Here is a 17,672-nt window from a genome sequence, read left to right as displayed (position 1 = left end):
TGGAAATTGTTCTTTAGGTGATAACCTATACGTGATAGTGACATTAGAAGCTACTCTCAAATTTGAGGGTTTTGGCTTCTTATTTTGCATAGTTTAGTTTACTTTTAGTGATAAGTAAAATTTAAAAGAAAATGTATAAACAAGGATGATAAGTAGTTAATATTTCAAAATCTCATGAAACTAACTGTGGCTTTTACATTTAGTGCCTTGTAGCAGCTGTTCAAACCAGATGTTGGTAGTCCTTTTATTTTTATTTTTTTGTTGTTAATTTTTTTTAATTTAATTAAAACAATACACATAAAACCACCCACAATTGATATCTTAGTTAGCTTAACCATAAGCATATTTAAATAAAGTATCCATATGATCATTGTAAAGCTTGTTTTTACAGTGTTTCATAAACCAATTTAAAATTAAGGCAACAAGGAAAAAATCTACATATTCAGATAGCAAAATTATTAAATTCTAAGTATTAAACACTAACTTAGGTACCATTTGATCAGCTGCAAAACTGTGAATGTTCTCAAAATATCAAATAGAAAGTTCTTACAAATAAAGGCATTGCTATAGTAACGACCTATGTTACTAAATATTTTCCTGGTTTCAGGAAAATATGAAGGTGCAAATATTTTTACAATTAACATATAGAAATCTTATCCACCTAAAATGGATATCTTAGTTAGCTTATCCATAGGCATGTTAAAAAAAAAAATCTAAGTAAATTATTGTGAAGCCTGTTTGTACAATATGTTTCAGAAACCAATTTAAAATTAAAATAAGGAGGGAAAAATGTATAAATACAGATTTCAGAGTTACTTGAATTCTAAATATTGAAGTTTCTTAAATACCATTTGATTAATAAAACAAAATTAAAAGAAGAAATAAAAACAAAAATAAATAAAAAGAAAACAAAAACCCATAAAAATACCATTTGATTAACTATCAAAACTGTGTGCATTCTCAAAATATCAAGTAAAAAGTTATTACAAATACCAGCTTTGCTATCGTAGTGAGCTATGTTACTATATTTTCAAATTTTTGGTTTCAGGCATTTATTTTATCTAATATTACTATAACTGCCTATAGTTTTTTTTTAACCTGTTTTTTAGCTGCAAAATATAAAATATGTATACAAAGAAAAGAAAGAAAGAAAAGCAATAATTTTCAAAGCACGCTTCAATAAGTAGCTACAGAACAGTTCCCAGAGTTTGTCATTGGCTACCATGCCCTCAACTCGGATTTTTCCTTATAGCTGCTCCAGAACACTGGCTGCGTTATCAGAGTCATAATAATCGAATCATACAGTATCTGTCCTTTTGTGTCTGACTTATTTCACGCAGCATTATGTTCTCAAGGTTCACCCACATTGTCATGTGTTTCAGAACATCATTTTTTCTAAATGCTGCGTAATATTTCATTGTATGTATATACCATATTTTGTTTATCCACTCATCTGCTGATGGGCACCTGGATTGTTTCCATCTCTTGGCAATTGTGTATCATGGCACTGTGAACATCCTTGTGCAAATGTCTGTTCATATCTCTGCCCTCAACTCTTCTGGGTATATACTGAGTATTGGTATTACTGGGTCATAGGGCAATTTAATATTTAGTTTTCTGAGGAATTGCCAAACTGATTTCCCCAGTGGCTGAATCATTTTACATTTCCACCAACAGTGAATAAGTGTTCTGATTTCTCCACATCCTCTCCAACATTTATAGTTTTCTATTTGTTTAATAGCAGCCATTCTTATAGGTGTGAAGTGATATCTCATTGTCGTCTTAATTTGCATTTCCCTTGTAGCCAGTGATGATGAGCAACTCTTCATGTGCTTTTTAGCCATCTGTATTTGCTCTTCACAAACTGCCTATTCATTTCCTCTGCCCATTTTGTAATTAGGTTGTTTATTCTTTTGTTGGTGAGCTGTATAATTTCTTTATGTACACTGGATATCAGGGCTTTCTCCAACATGTGGTTTCCAAGTATTTTCTCCCATTGTATGTGCTGCCTCTTCACCTTTCTAACAAAGTCCTTTGAGGCACAGAAGCTCTTGATCTTAAGGAGTTCCCATTTGTCTATTTTTTTTCTTTCACAGCTTGTGCTTTACGTGTAAAGTTTAAGAAGCTACCTCCTACTACTAGCTCTTAAAGATGTTTTCCTAATTTTTTTTCAAGAAGTTTTATGGTGCTGGCTCTTAACATTTAGGTCTTTGATCCATTTTGAATTAATTTCTCTATAGGGTGTAAGGTAGGGGTCCTCTTTCATTATTTGACTATTGAAATCCAGTTCTCCTATGCCCATTTATTGAAAAGCCTATTCTGTCCCAATTCAGTGGATTTGGGGGCCTTACCAAAGATCAAATGTCCATGAATTTGGTAGTCAATCGCTGCACTGTCGATTCTATTCCACTGGTCAGTCCTGCTGTCTTTGTTCTAGTACTATGCTGTTCTGACCACTGTGGCTTTATAGTAAGCTTTAAAATCAGAAGGTGATAGACCTCCCAGTTTGCTCTTATTTTTTAGGATATCTAACTATTCGAGGTCTCTTTCCCTCCCATATAAATTTGACACCAGTCTTCAGAGTAAGTTGTTGGGATTTTTATTGGTATTGCACTGAATCTGTAGATCAGTTTGGGTAGGATTGACATCTTGACGATATTCAACCTTCCTTTCCATGAGCATGGAGTATCTTTCCATCTATTTAGGTCATTTTTTATTTCTTTTAGCAATTTTTTATGATTTTCTGTGTATAAGTCCTTGACATCCCTGGTTAGGCTTATTCCTAGATACCTAATTCTTTTGGTTGCTATTTTGAATGTAATTTTTTCCTTAGTCGTCACCTCAAATAGCTCATTGACTGTGTATAGAAACATTACTGATATTTGTACATTAATCTTGTATCCTGCCACTTTGCTGAATTTGTTTATTAGCTCAAGTAGGTTTACTGTAGATTTCTCAGGGTTTTCTGAGTATAGGATCATATCATCTGCAAATAATGTAAGTTTTACTTCTTCCCTTCCTATTTGAATGCCTTTTATTTCTTTCTCCTGTCTAATTGCTCCAGCTAGTACTTCTAACACAGTGTTGAATAATAGTGGTGACAGTAGGCATCCCTATCTCATCCCCGATCTCAAGGGGAATGCTTTCAATTTCTCACCATTAAGTATGATGCTGGCTATGGGTTTTTCATATATGCCCTTTATGATGCTGATAAGATTTCCTTTGATGTCTAACTTTTGAAGTATTTTTATTAGGAAAGGATGCTGAATTTTGTTGAATGATTTTTCAGCATCTCGCAATATTATCATGTGATTTTCCCCTTTCAATTTGTAAATGTGCTATATTACATTAATTGATTTTCTTATTTTGACCTACCCTTGCATTCCTGGTATGAATCCCACTTGATCCCACTTGATAATTCTTTTAACGTGGCACTGGATACAATTTGCTAGTATTTTGTTAAGAATTTTCGTATCTATGTTTATTAGGGAGATTGGTCTGTAGTTTTCTTTTCTTGTATCGTATTTATCCGATTTTGGTATTTGAGTGATGTTAGCATCATAAAATGAGTTAGGTAGCGTTCCTTTTTCTTCAGGTTTTTTGGAAGAGTTTGACCAGAACTGGTGTCAGTTCTTTTTGAAAAGTTTGATGAAATTCTGTGAGCCATCAGGTCCTGGCCTTTTTTTGTGGGAAGATTTGTGATGATTGATTGGATCTCTTTACTAGTAATTGGTTTGTTGAGATCTTCTATCTTCTCGAGGCAGTATGGGCAATTCATGTGTTTGTAGGAATTTGTCCATTTCATCTAAGTTATCTAGTTTGTTGCATATAGTTGTTCATAATATTCTTTTATGATTTTTTAAAATTTCTTCATGATCTGTGGTAAAACCCCCCTCTCATTTCTGATTTTATTCATTTGTATCCACTCTCTTATTTTCTTTGTTAATCTAGCTAAGGAACCATCAGTTTTGTCAATTTTCTTAAATAACCAACTCTTAGTTTTGTTAATTCTGTCTGTTGTTTTATTGTTCTCCAGTTTGTTCATCTCGGCTTTCGTCTTTATTCTTTCTCTTCTTTTATTTGCTTTGGGGTTAATTTGCTGTTCTTTCTCTAAATTCTCCAGGTGAGCAGTTAAATCCTCAAGTTTTACTCATTCTTGTTTTTGAATATAGGCATTTAGGGCAATAAACTTCCATCTCAGCACTGCCTTTCCACATCCCATAAGTTTTGATATGTTGTATTCTCATTATCATTCATCTCCAAATGTTTACTGATTTCTCTAGCAAATTCTTCCTTCACCCACTGATTATTTAAGAGTGAGTTGTTTAATCTCCATATATTTGTGAAAACTCTGTTTCTTTAGTGATTATTAATTTCTAGCTTTATTCCGTTGTGATCAGAGAAAGTGCTTTGAATAATTTCAATCTTGTTAAATTTATAGAGACTCAGTTTATGTCCCAGTATATGATCTATCATAGAGAACTTTCCATGTGCACTAGAGAAGAATGTGTATCCTGTTTTTTGGGGATGTAATGATCTATATATGTCTATTAGATCTAATTAATTTATCTTATTGTTTAGGTTCTCTTTTTCCTTGTTGATGCTCTGTGTGGTTGTTCTATCTATAGCAGAAAGTGGTATTTTGAAGTCTCCCACTATTACTGTTATGGCTTTAGCTCCCTTTAGTTTTTCCAGTATGTGACTCATGTATTTGGAGCTCCTTGATTGGAAACAACACATTTATGATTGTTCTTTCTTCCTGCTGAATTGTCCCTTTTGTTAATATGTTGTTAATATGTCTTTGTCTCTTATGATGCCTTTACAATTAAAGTCTATTTGTCTGATATTAGTATAGTTTCTCTTACTTTTGGTTATAGCTTGCATAGAAGATCTTTTTCCATCCTTTCACTTTCAGTCTGTGTGCTTGAGTCTAAGATACGTCTCTTGTAAACAACATGTAGATGGATTATGTTTTTTGATCCATCCTGTCAGTCTGTATCTTTAAATTGGTGAGTTTAGTCCATTAACATTCAAAGTAATTACTGTAAAAACAGTTCCTGATTCTACCATCTTGTCCTTTAGTTTTTATTTGTAAGATCTGTATATTGTTTTCCTTGTTTCTCTCTTTTCCTGTAAATTACGTTACTCATATTCTTCAATTCTGTGCCTTCTTCCAGACCTCCCTCTCCTATCTTTTTTTATCAGCTAACAGGGCTGTCTTTAGTATTTCATGTAGGGCTGATCTCTTGTTGAGTAGTTCTCTCATTCTTTCTTTATCTTTGAGGATTTTAATCTCCCCCTCAATTTTGAAGGATAACTTAGCTGGATAAAGAATTCTTGGTTGAAAGCCTTTCTCATTCAGGATTTTTAAAATATCATGCTTCTTGCTTCCATGGTGCCTGTTGAGTAGTCAGAAGTCAGTCTTATGTGTTTTCCCTTGTATGTAATAGAATGCTTTTCTTGTGCTGCTTTCAGGACTTTCTGTTTCTCTTTAACACCTGACAGTCTGATTGGTATGTGTCTTAGAGTGGGTGTGTTTGGATTTATTCTATCTGGAGTTCACTGGGCCTTTTGATGTGCATATTTGTCTTTTATAAGGGTTGGGAAGTTTTCTCTGAACCCTTTACTCTTCTCTTTTCCTTCTGGGACATAAATAATTCTTATATTTTTGCACCTCTTGTCCATCATTTCCATAAGATCCAGTTACATATTTTCCATATTTCTTGCCATTTGTTCTTTTGTGTTCTCTAGTTCTGTTGTTCTCTCTTCTAGCTCACTGATTCTTCCTTCTGCTTCTTTGAATCTGCTATCGTGTGTCTCTGGTATATTTTTTATTGGGTCTGCTGTATCTTTAACTTCTGTGAGATCTGCCATTTTTCTAATTAACTTCCCACATTCTTCTTTAGGCTCCTCTAGTGTCTTCCTGATCTCCTTTATTACTTTATAAGTATCTTTGAGTGGTTCTTCCATATTCTGGGTCCCCTCTGGAATTTTGATTTGGTTGTTTGGCTGGGCTGTTTCTGCTTGGATCTTCATGCACTTTGAATTTTCTTTTGTGTTTAAGGCATTTAATTATCTTAATATGGTTATTATGCATGTTGGTTTTCTTCACTTTTTAAAATTTTGTATTTACTTAGTTTTTGCTGAATGTTTCCTTTTGCACTTTGTTGATTATTCTGTGCCAAATCAAGGTCCAGATTTCATGTAGGGGATACAGTTCAACTTAAGGGTCTAAAATAAGGCAGGTCCAGGTGCATGTGTACTCCAGTGGCAGAATAACTGACTACCACACAGCAGACCCAGGGTGAACTCCTAGCCTTAGTTGGACAATAGGTGGTGTGCTGGAGTATCCTCCTCCCTCAGCCCCACCCCTCCTGGCCGAAGCAATTCGAGGTCTGTGAGCTCAGCAGAAGTGCTGCTCCACCAGGAGCAGCCACCAGTGGGTCTCTGCTGGAGGACTGGGGAGCTGATGATGTTGGGGCTCAGCTGATCAGCTGATTTATAGCGCTGTGGACCTGCCAGACACCCAAACTGCATGCAGCTTTTCCTTCACCTTATTGGGTGATCACTCCCCTTTTATTTTTTTTAAACACTTTTATTTAGATATAATTAACATACCAAGTAATTCATCCATTTAAGTTTACAATCCGAAGGCTTTTATATATTCAATATTTGTACAACCATCACAGTCAATTAAAAAATATTTTCATTTCTTCAAAAAGAAACTTTGTGGCCCTTAAGCTCAGCAGTTTGAGGAAAGTGTCTTATATGAAGGACAGAAACCAAAACAAGCACATGAAAAGGCACTCAGAGCAAGGATATGTGTTGATAGAAGAAAACACTTTCCTAAAGTCTCTAAATAAAAACAACTCAAAATGTTTTTTGAAACTCCAAACCTGTTTTTAACAACTTAAAAAAATATTTTAAAAAGCCCCAAACCTGTATTTTTTATCTTTGGAGTCATCCATCTATGAAATAAGCACAGAAATTAATAATAATCCCTAAATAAATTTCCAGGATTAATAAAAATCTTGTGGATTTTTTTTAAAGTAGTAGAAATGAAAAATAAAACAAATATTAGTGTTGGGAAATTCTCATTGAAAGAAGAATGAAAAGGCAGAAGACATGGGAAATGGAAAAATGAAATTTCTTTTTTTAAATTAGAGAATCCGTTGAGATCCAACTTCTCAATAACAGGAATTCCAGAACAAAAGAATAGGGAAAATGAAGGTGAGGAAATTATTAAACAAATAATATAGCCACTCAAGAAAAATTTGCTTGGATTATAGGATCCAAGTGTCTAAATTAATAGAGCCCATTTGATGAATAGCACACATAATGAAAAAGTTGTATGCCAAGGTACCTTTGTGAAATATTGTATCTTTGGAGCTTACACAGAAATTCTCTTAAAGTTTTGAGAAGGAAAAAAAGAGTCCCCATATTACAAACTAGGAATTTTTATCCACAACATTTTATTATGAAAAAATTAAATCATGCAACGTTGTTGAAGGAATTTTACAGGAAATCCTCATGTCCACCTACTAATTCCTACCACCTTACTGTATTTGCTGTATCATATGTGTAACCATTTATCTGCTCATCCATCTTATTTTTTGATTCATTTAAAGGAAATTGCAGATATCTATACAGTACATGCTTAATACTTTAGCCTGTATATCATCAACTAGAATTCAATATTTGCTTATACTGTTTTTGTTATACGCGTGTAACAATGAGATGTGCAGATTTTATTGATATACATTTCAGTTTTTACAAATGCATACATATCTTAAATATCACCTTTACCCCAAAAAGTTTTCTCTTGCCTCTTGGCATGATTCTTTTGTAGTAGTCATACTAAAGGCTAGGACAATAAGGGAAAACTAAATTCTGAAGAAAAATGGTATCCATGATAGAATTCTATACAGTTATTCAAGTTTGAGGCTAGAATAAGCATTTACAGATATGCATATTTGAAAACATGTACCAGCCTCGAACCTGTTCTTAGAAAGTACTTTGGGATATGCATCACCAAAGAAAGGAAGATCCCATGGGATTTATGAATCAGAGCATCAATAACAAGGAAAATTTGAAGGGATGCCAAAGGTGACGGGTAAAAGAAAATTGAGAGGGACAGCCATGCAGTGTAGCGCAGTCATATATGAGCAAGAGCATGGGGAATTCAGGGAAAGATGTTTTAAAAAAAATATTAATTGAATATCTGTTTGAAGATACTGAGAAGAGATTTACTATTTTGTTTTGAAGAATTTAGAATGAAGTAATGATAACAACCAGAAAGTGAGTCAATTATTTTCCCCAGGAAAACAAGCAATTTTACAAGAAAAGAAGTCTTACAGATGGTACATCTCTCTTGGGAGAGTAGTAGAGGGGAGGGTTGTTGAACAAGAATTGTAGGGAGGAATTTTCAAGCCTTCTAGTACTATTTTACCTTAAGATTATATTCATATATAAATTTTTATTAAGTCATATTTTGGATTTAGCACAGTCATATTTTAATGTATTTTTTGTGAAATAGGTATGAGGGTATAAAATGTATATTTATAGCCTAAGGAATAATAAATTTTTTTCTAATATACTTAATTCCCAATTTGAGAATTAGAACATTGTCAGTATTATACATACTATTCCATTGCAATACACACATCACTATTTTTCCATTTTGCAGCTGAATTTGAATTTCATCTCCTGCATATCTAGAATAAGTAATGATGTTAAATTTTTTTTGTTTCATGTTTCTCTTGCTATTATTTTGTGTGTTGTATAGTAAGTTTCTTGTTTTTTTTTTAAAGACTATGTTGCCTTGATTCAAAGATTTGCCTTTATAGTTCTTATTCAAGTGTTTCAGTAATACACTTTTATACAAATACGTGTTGCTGAAATACTAGTTTGTTTGAAAAAAACAAGTGTTTGTAATAATAAAAAGGAGCTGAAGCAACTTTCATGGAAGAATTTTGTGATTATGTAATTTATGCACGCATGCTTCTTTGATTAAAGACTTTACTTAGATGAACTAACAGCTTTCCCTTGTAATAAAACTCTAAGGCAATTTGCACTTAATCATACTGAGGAAATTAGGTGAATTGCCCAAGATTGCAGAATAGAGGGTTTAATTTTTCCATTTGTTATCTTTTCCAGACTTATATCAAGCTATGTGAAGTATTAACCAATGTGTTAAAATAAATGTACTGTCAAAAGTTTAAATATGAAATATTACTAAAACATTGAAGTAAAATCAATACTTTATTAGCAATTTAAATATGTATTTTTAGGGGGTGCAAGGGTACTTCAGAAGTAGAATTCTCACCTGTAGGAGATCTGGGTTCGGTTCCCAAAAACAAGCAAGCAAGCAAAAGAAAGAAAAAACAAACAAAAATTCAACAAATGGTGCTGCAGTAATAGGATACTCACATGGAAAAAAAGAATGAAATGTGACCCTGCCATACAGCATATTTTTATGTATATATATATATATATATATATATATATATATTTTTTTTTTTTTTTAGGGATTATGTACTACTTAGGTAAAGTACGAATGTTAATTTATTAAAGTTCTTTTTACTCTTTCCCAGCCAGTGTTCACTATCAAGGTGGATATTAAGTTACCCTTTAACTGTGTATATAGATTGACCATTAAAATAGGAAGTCTTAAGTTTTCTGTAATTTTACAGATTTTTTTCCCCTCTTCGTTTAAATGAATTAAAAATAATTCATAGAGAAAATAAATATTTTTACAGTTTTGTGAAGTCATTATTGAAGAATTTTGTTTTGTTATTTGCGGGTAGAGCACTTCTTTGGAGCAATTAAATAAAACCAATTTTAGCATTTCATTGCTAAATACTAACTTTGCCTTGTTAGTATTTGTTAAAATGCAAACCTTGGTTTCCGCATATATCTAATGCTAATCGAGAGAATCTGAAAGCTGTTTAATATTTCATTTTGATTTGCTGTTTACTGTTCTTGAGAGCGGATTATTAGACAGATTTCTTTCATGCTATCGTGTTTATTTTATCTGAATTTTTGTTTCTTATATTGCCAATATATTTTGTAACTTCTGTTTAAATGCAAAAAGGGATTATGTCAAAATGGTATTTTAATTTGAAACTCCTTATTATTTTATAGATAACCTTGGGAGATTCTGAAACATCCTGTTGTGTAGTTATGCTTGCTTTGTAGCATTAGATTATATTTTGAAGACTATTGCTATCTTAAGTGAATCTGAGCCTACAGCTCAATAGAATAGGATTGTGTGTATGGGTGTGTACTTACATGCCTGCAAAGAAAATACTTCAAAGTTAAATCTAATATGCTAACAAATAAACTTCAAGTCAAATGATTTAAAATATATTTTAATGATGTTTTGATATTCTTTGATGTTGAAGAAGTAGTTCTTTATTTGATAGTTCTGTAATATGCCATATGTATGTGTTTTCAATATGCCATATGTATATATTTACATATTAGCATTTTTTAACAATAGAAATATCCGTAGACAATGTGGTATCTCTAGATGTTCTTTTATAAGAATAATGACAAGCTGGAAATGTTTCAAGAGTGCTATTCTAACTGCTCTTTGTAATTTGAAATGAAGAGAAGTCACCTTGAAGGTATGAAAAATAATTCCATAATAGGACAGTAGTCAAAAATTAGAGCTGTCAAAGCAGAATAATAAGGAAACATCTGAGGAATGATGTGGAGGGGGATTTTATAATTTTTTATTATATCTTTTGTGTATGCAATATTTCTTTCTGGGTACAATTTATGTGCTCCCTTCTCTCAGTCCCCCACCAAATATTTCTATTGTACATTGCTATAGTTTCTCAAATAAGGTGAAGCAGTTTAATGTATGTGGAAGCCTAAACTTTGAGGTAATTGCCTTTGAAATGCCCATTGGAAAGGGTGTATAATAGAAAATGACAATGGGGATGGATATACCAAGTTCAACATTTATATTTATAGTCTACCTAAGTTATTAGAGGGCAAAGTTATTATGTTTTTTTAAATATTTTTATTAATAAATCTTCACACACATACATTCCATACATGCTGTATAATCAGTGGCTCACAATATCATCATATAGTTGTGTATTGATCACCATAATCATTTTTTAGAACATTTGCATCACTCCAGAAAAAGAAATAAAAAGAAAAAAAAAAGCAAACTCTTAGATAGCACACCCCTTACCCCTCCCTCTGACTGACCACTAGTATTTCCATCCACCCAATGTGTTTTACCCTTTGTCCGTCCTCTTATTTATTCTTTAGCCATGTATTTTTACTTGTCTGTCTATATCTTACATAAAAGGAGCAACAGACATGAGGTTTTCACAATCATACAGTCACATTGTAAAAGTTGTATCTTTATATAGTCATCGTCAAGAATCAAGGCTCCTGGAACACAGCTCAACAGTTTCAGGTTTAGAGATGTCCATAAAAGAGTGATGGTTTATGAATTTTCACTTTTATAAAGTATAATACTGTGAAACCCTGAATCAGTGCTTCTAAAGCTATTTATACTCTTAAGACTTATTGAGAACCCAAAGATCTTGTGTTTATACCTGTGTCATAGTTATAGATATTTAACATATGAGAAATTAAAACTTAATTTTTAACATGAAAATGTTTAATATTAGTAATTAATATAAAATGATAATAAATCCCTTACGTGTTAACATAAGTAACATTTTTATGAAGAATAACTACAGTTTCCAAAACAGAAAAAGTAGTGTTATCTCACATTTTTACAAATTTCTTTAATATCTTCTTCCCTATTACAAATGAATCTTCAGTTTATGCAATTTTGAGATACTCCCAAGAAGAAAAAATGTAAAAAGAGGAGGTCTGATATGTATCTGAATTCAGTTTTGTTAAACCAGTGATCTCTTTGCCCTTGTTTTTTGTGGGGTCATGAAATTTTAAGAAACTTAAAACCTTCAAGGCATTTTTGTTTTATTCAAAGTATAGTGTTCTTTTGGCAAGCCAGTCACGAGTTTCACTTCATAATTGTTCTGTTGTTGTTACTCTTGCTGGAAAAAAAAGGGACCAGAACTATAGAGGCATTTCATAGAGCAGAAGCAAGTTCAAGTGATGATACTGTCTGTATGCTTATAAATCCAGCTGTAATGTCACTGGTAAATACAGTGTTTGGAGAAAACTAAGCTATTAAAAAAGTTCCTCTGTTAGAAGGTGCTTGTTAGATGTTGTATAACTTAATGACACGCAGTGTGGAATAGCAATTCCTATATTATATATGGTGGAATTTATTTTCTGTAAAACTTTTTGTACAGAGCAGGATTTAGCTTTCATATGTTGAATAATAAATACAAGAGAAAAGTAATGTACAAGAGAAAAGTAAAGTTAGTACAATGTCCTGATTTCTTTAGATTTTTATTGTCTTGTTATCTAACAGTATAATGTACCATTGCATTCTTCTTTGAGTATATCTTAGATATTCTTGGCCCTTTGTTCATATAAACTTTAGAATCAGCATATCAGGTGCTGTTACAAAAAAAAATAAGATGAACAGTCAGAGAACCAATACTACCCACCTGCAAGACTTACTATAAAGCCTCAGTGATCAAAACAGTGTAATTAGTTTGCCCAACTATATATATATCTAAATATATAGTTGTATATGTATATTTGTATTTACTAGAGAATAGACAAATAGAAATGGGGGCTCAGAAATACACCTACACATTTACAGTCAATTGATATTTGACAGAAAGGAAAGTCTTTCGGTAGAGAAACAGTAGTCTTCAACAAATGGTGCCAGAGCAATTGGATAGTCAAATCCCTAAAAAGAATTTAAACACAGACCTTATATCTTTCAAAAATGAAATAATAATTCAAAATAAATAATTAACCTAAATGTATAATGCAAAACTATAAAATTTCTAGAAGACAATATAAAAGAAAATGTCGGTGACTTTGGTTTTGGCAATGACTTTTTCGATAAAACATCAAAAACACAATCCATGAAATAAAAAATACTAAGTTGTTGGAGTGTATTAAAAATTTAGAAACTTGTATTCTATGAAAGACATAATTATTAAAAGAATGAAAAGGCGAATCACAGACCTGGAGAACATATTTATAAAATACATACCTAATAAAGAACTTGGCATTCACAATATGTAATGAACTCTTAAAACGCAACAAAAATTTTAAAAATGGACAAAAGATCCAACAACAGTTCACGAAAGAAGATATCTATATGGAAAATTAGCATACAAAAAGATGCTCAGTCATATGTCATTAAGGAATTAGAAATGGAAAACAACGGTGCCACTGCACCTATTAAAATGGCTGAAATCCAAAACACTGACACCAAATACTGCTAAGGATATGGACCAACAGTAGCTTTCATTTGTTACTGGAGGGAATACAGTTTAGTTTGTTTCATATTTGGACCAAAATATTTACATACAGCTTTTTATATTTTCTAGAGTTTCTAATGACTTTTCCTTTTGGTTGCTGTTATTAATAATGAAAGACTAATGTACTTTCACCATATTCTCACATTTATCTAGATATATAGTTGTATATGTATAGTTATTTGTATTTACTTTTTTTTTTTTACTAGAGGCCCTTCTTTGTTCTCTGCTCCCTCCTTACTCCTGCTGTAATCTGGAGTGAGTGTTTTTAGGCCTGCTTTCTGTGTAGGAATTCTGTTATTATTTTCTTGACTCCACAATTTTAGCTCATGATTTTTCCCATTGTTTTGTTGGAAAGTGCTTAAGAAAGAGATTGTAGAGAAATAAATTTTCAGATTTACTCCGTTTGAAAATGTCCTTAATCTTTTTCTTTATACTTCATTGATAGTTTGTCAAGTTTTGTGAAATCCTAGGATCAAAATTATCATTACCCACAATTTTGAAACCATTTGTTTCATCGTCTTGTAGTTTCCCTAATCATGTTGATAGAGAAGTCTGATTCTAGTCCATTTTTCTGTCGTAACCCAGATGATTAGTGTTATTTTCTGTAGAAGTTTTATTGTTCTTTTCTTAATGGATGCTGTTTTCTGATTTCACTTATCCACTATTCTTGTGGTCATTCATTTTGTTTGAATTCAGTGGTCCCTTTTAATCTGAGGAGTTTGTGCCATTCAGTTCTGGTTAATTTTCCTCCTCTATTCTTGGGCGGTTTACCTTTGGGGCTTCCCTTGGTCAGCTTTTGTGCTGTTCAGATTGGTTTTGGGAATATTACAGATGAGATAGATATTGGCTGCTCTTTGGTTCTTACACTTTAGCCTGGATTATAGAATTTAAAAGATCTAGATCTAGATAGATCTACAAAGATCTAGATAGAGTAGGAAGAGATGGTAGAATATCTTTGTTTGACTTTTCTTTTGCCTTTGGTTCCTTGAAAGTGTCACTTGCTGTTGACTCTCCCACAAAAGTATGTAAGTACAAGAGTGCAGAAAGATGCCATATTCTTGCCATATTAATACCCTATAATATATATGTTCCAAAAATTTTACATATACAATATATGTATGTATTTAATGGAACTGTATAAATGTTTGACTCTCTGAGTTTTGAACCAAACTAAGTAAGTAAGGAGGTAAGCTTATCCTGGGCAAGTAGGCAGCACTATGCCCTGGTGTCCTGGAACAGAATCTTTTTCAGAAAGCAGAGTCCACAAAGCCTGTCTCTTCTGAGTCCTCTCTCACTCATTTTTTTTTCTCCTCTATATTCTTTCTTGTCTTTTTGCTTTAAGTTCTGAATGATTTCCTCAGCCTTATAACATCTGTCCTTATATTCTTCTCAGCACACTAAAAAAAAAAAAAGTCACCATGATCTTTTGCTATATAGGACCAATAGCTTTTTTGAAAAAAATTGAGACATTTTTTCAAATATTTAAAAAATGTAAGAATAAGGGAAATAATAGTAAAGACCAACTTTATTAAAAATTTTTAAATGTAGCAAGCCCAAAATTTTACTCCATAATTCCATATTTTCTGGTTTTGAAGACATAATTCTAGCTTAGCATAATTTCTGGTTCTTCTTGCACTTCGATCATCAAAATTCTTTTGAAAACTTTTTGATGGTTCACAAATGTTTTGAAGAGAGTTCAGATGTTCTTGCTCCACAGTTGCACATCATTTTAATTTTAGATTTATAAACATCGTTTCAAATGATTAATCCAATGATTTTTTATATTAACTCTTCCTTCAATCACTTACGTAATAACACATGTGCCTTTAGCTTGTTTCCATGAAGCATATGTAAATTTGGTGCATAAATGTCACAGAAGATGAAAGACTCCCATCAGAATGGATGGTCAATCTTAGCAGAATGGATGGTCAATGTTCTTTCACAGAATACTGCATAGTAAATACCTTTCTGTTGAAGGCTTAATGGATTTGAATATCATTTTCTTTCTGTCCCTAGAAACATTTTTTGTGCAACATCTCGAGTTTGAGAGACTTCATTTAGGATGTCATCTGAAGGCTCATAGTCTGACAGGTCACATGATAATTTTATCATTATCATTAGAATCTAGAGTTCTGTGTATCTCTGCATTTGTCTTCTGATTCACTTAATGGTGAAATTACTTCTTCAGTGAACTTTCTTCTCTGTGACTATAGGTGAAAATTTTAAAATTCTGAATTCTTAACTGTGTTTATTTAAAGCTAAAGAAGAAATTCCAAAGGCAGTGTCTCCAAACTAATTTTATACCTTCTTGAAAGGTGACAAAAATCTTTAAACAACATAGTAACAAAACTGAATACAATAAAATATTGATTTATTTCACTCTTGTGTCATCTAGGCAAGTCCCTCATTTTTCCATTTTCTTATTTAGTCTTAGCTATCAGGAATAATTGATGCTTAATTAATTAGTAGGATAATGAAATAGAAAATTTTTTCAAGATAGTGGAAAAATAAGATTATTAAAATAGCATAATGTATCTTAGATTTACAGAAGAGTGCAATAGACCCATAGAGTAATTGCAAATAATATGTATTTTAATAAGTAAAATTACTCTAATTTTTGGAAGACCTCTAAGAGAGAAAAAACATCCTGAAATAGCACTCCTTACAAATAGTTAGACTTTCCAAAAAAAAAAAAAGAAAAGACTCAAAAACTGGAACTCAGAAACTCTAGTATGTCAAAGGGTGAGGATATTTGTTTTTCTGGAAGTACTAATTAAGATTTTTTTATTTTTAAGCCTTTTTGTGTTCCATGAATTATTTTCTCTTCCTCCTACCAAGTCTAGTTTCCTTTTTCTCCCCCTCCCTTTTTTCTTCCCCTAATTTTTGCCCTCTCTCCCATATTCCTTTTCTCTTTCCCTCCTCTGTTTTTTCCATTTTTCCTCCTTTTATATCTGATAATTGTTTGCTGTCAAAAAAGTGTTGTTTATTATAGTTACTAGACATTTATATCCTTTGCTTTGAAAGTAATTTGTTTTTCTAACATGCCCTCCTCTTTGAATGAGAAATCTCATAGGGACTAAAATTACTTGTTAGTAATATTGATTCAAAGGTGTCAATCTCAGGAGGATGAGAAGAAAACTGGCTGTCAGGCTGTAGGACCCTTAATAGTAGTATGAGAACAGATTTATTCTGGGTGCTAACAGCCACATTAGAAGCCTTACTTCTTCTCAGTTAATTATTTCAGTTTCCTTGGAAAAAGAACCTGTGCTCAGGGATTAGGTGGTGTTAAATAATAAGATCTGCCTGATCTTGTCAGGAATGGGAGTCAGATTTGGTGTTCAGGGAAACAGTTGTCCTGTGTGCAAACTTTTAATTAATCCTCTGATTTTAGCCCTACTTTTCATGCCTATCCTTAATCATAATGGTGTCCATCCTCCCTATAGCCATTTCATAGTATCTGCTGGATTAGGGCCTTTTCTGTTCATTTTGTCTCTTAACCATTTTCTTTCCCATCTTCCTGAAATATATTGATATTTTTCTCTCCTCTTCTTATCTTTACTGTTTCAGATTTGTTCTGTTTTGTCTATCCCATCATTACTGTAAGATACTAGGAAGGATAGGAAGTGAATATGATGTTTTACTACTGCTACCAGTGTTTGAAGTTACCATTTGTATAAAATATTTATCTTTTATTTTAATCTATAATAGTTTATAGATAAATGACAAGAGTTAGCCTTTTCCTTTTTGGATTCTTATTTTATAGTTTTCTTTGAATTATTTGTTCATTTGTATTGCACATTTACGGTGCAGTCCTAGGATTTGTAACCAGTTTTCATGGGTTCTTTATGCAGTACAGATATTGACTCTTCATCACATTTGCTGCAAATATCTTCTAGTCTTTTGTTTTAACATTTAGTTATGCTTCTCTTATAAATTATATATTTTTTAATTGAATAAATTTGTTTCATGATTTCTAAACTTTGAAGTAGTGAAGAGTTATTACTTTCCTAGACAATTTATGTTTGGTAGGATTTTTTTAAATGTTTTACTAAACTTCTGAAATTCATGTTCATGGAATTTTGTGATATAATTTGTCACTGCATATTGAGAGCCAAGAGAATGTCTCTACATTTTTATATTCTTCTTAGAAAGCTTAATTAAAGGGAAGCATAAAGTTCATTTGGTGTTTTGAATACGGTATATTCTTATTTTGTCAAATGACTTTGAAATACTAAAAGTCAGATAATACTAAATTCAAAATAATTTTGTGTT

At 32.1% G+C, this 17,672-nt stretch overlaps 1 protein-coding gene across 4 annotated transcripts in view; it reads left to right on the top strand.

Annotated features, from left to right (window-relative positions):
- Nucleotides 1–17,672, top strand: part of POT1 (protection of telomeres 1) — a 122,006-nt gene that overhangs the window by 59,713 nt on the left and 44,621 nt on the right. Inside the window, exon 1 of one of the 4 annotated variants that reach the window (XM_077122867.1) lies at nt 15,243–15,356. The exons of the other annotated variants lie outside the window; for them this stretch is intronic. Coding sequence (XP_076978982.1) covers nt 15,332–15,356 — 25 coding nt within the window. The 5' untranslated portion in view covers nt 15,243–15,331. Of the gene's footprint in view, nt 1–15,242; nt 15,357–17,672 lie in introns of those variants that run through there. 4 annotated transcript variants of the gene reach the window in all.

This window comes from Tamandua tetradactyla, chromosome 1 (assembly GCF_023851605.1).
Source record: "Tamandua tetradactyla isolate mTamTet1 chromosome 1, mTamTet1.pri, whole genome shotgun sequence".
NCBI lineage: Eukaryota > Metazoa > Chordata > Mammalia > Pilosa > Myrmecophagidae > Tamandua > Tamandua tetradactyla.
Note: the sequence above shows the minus strand (reverse complement) of the source record. Positions and strands in the feature narration are given on the sequence as shown.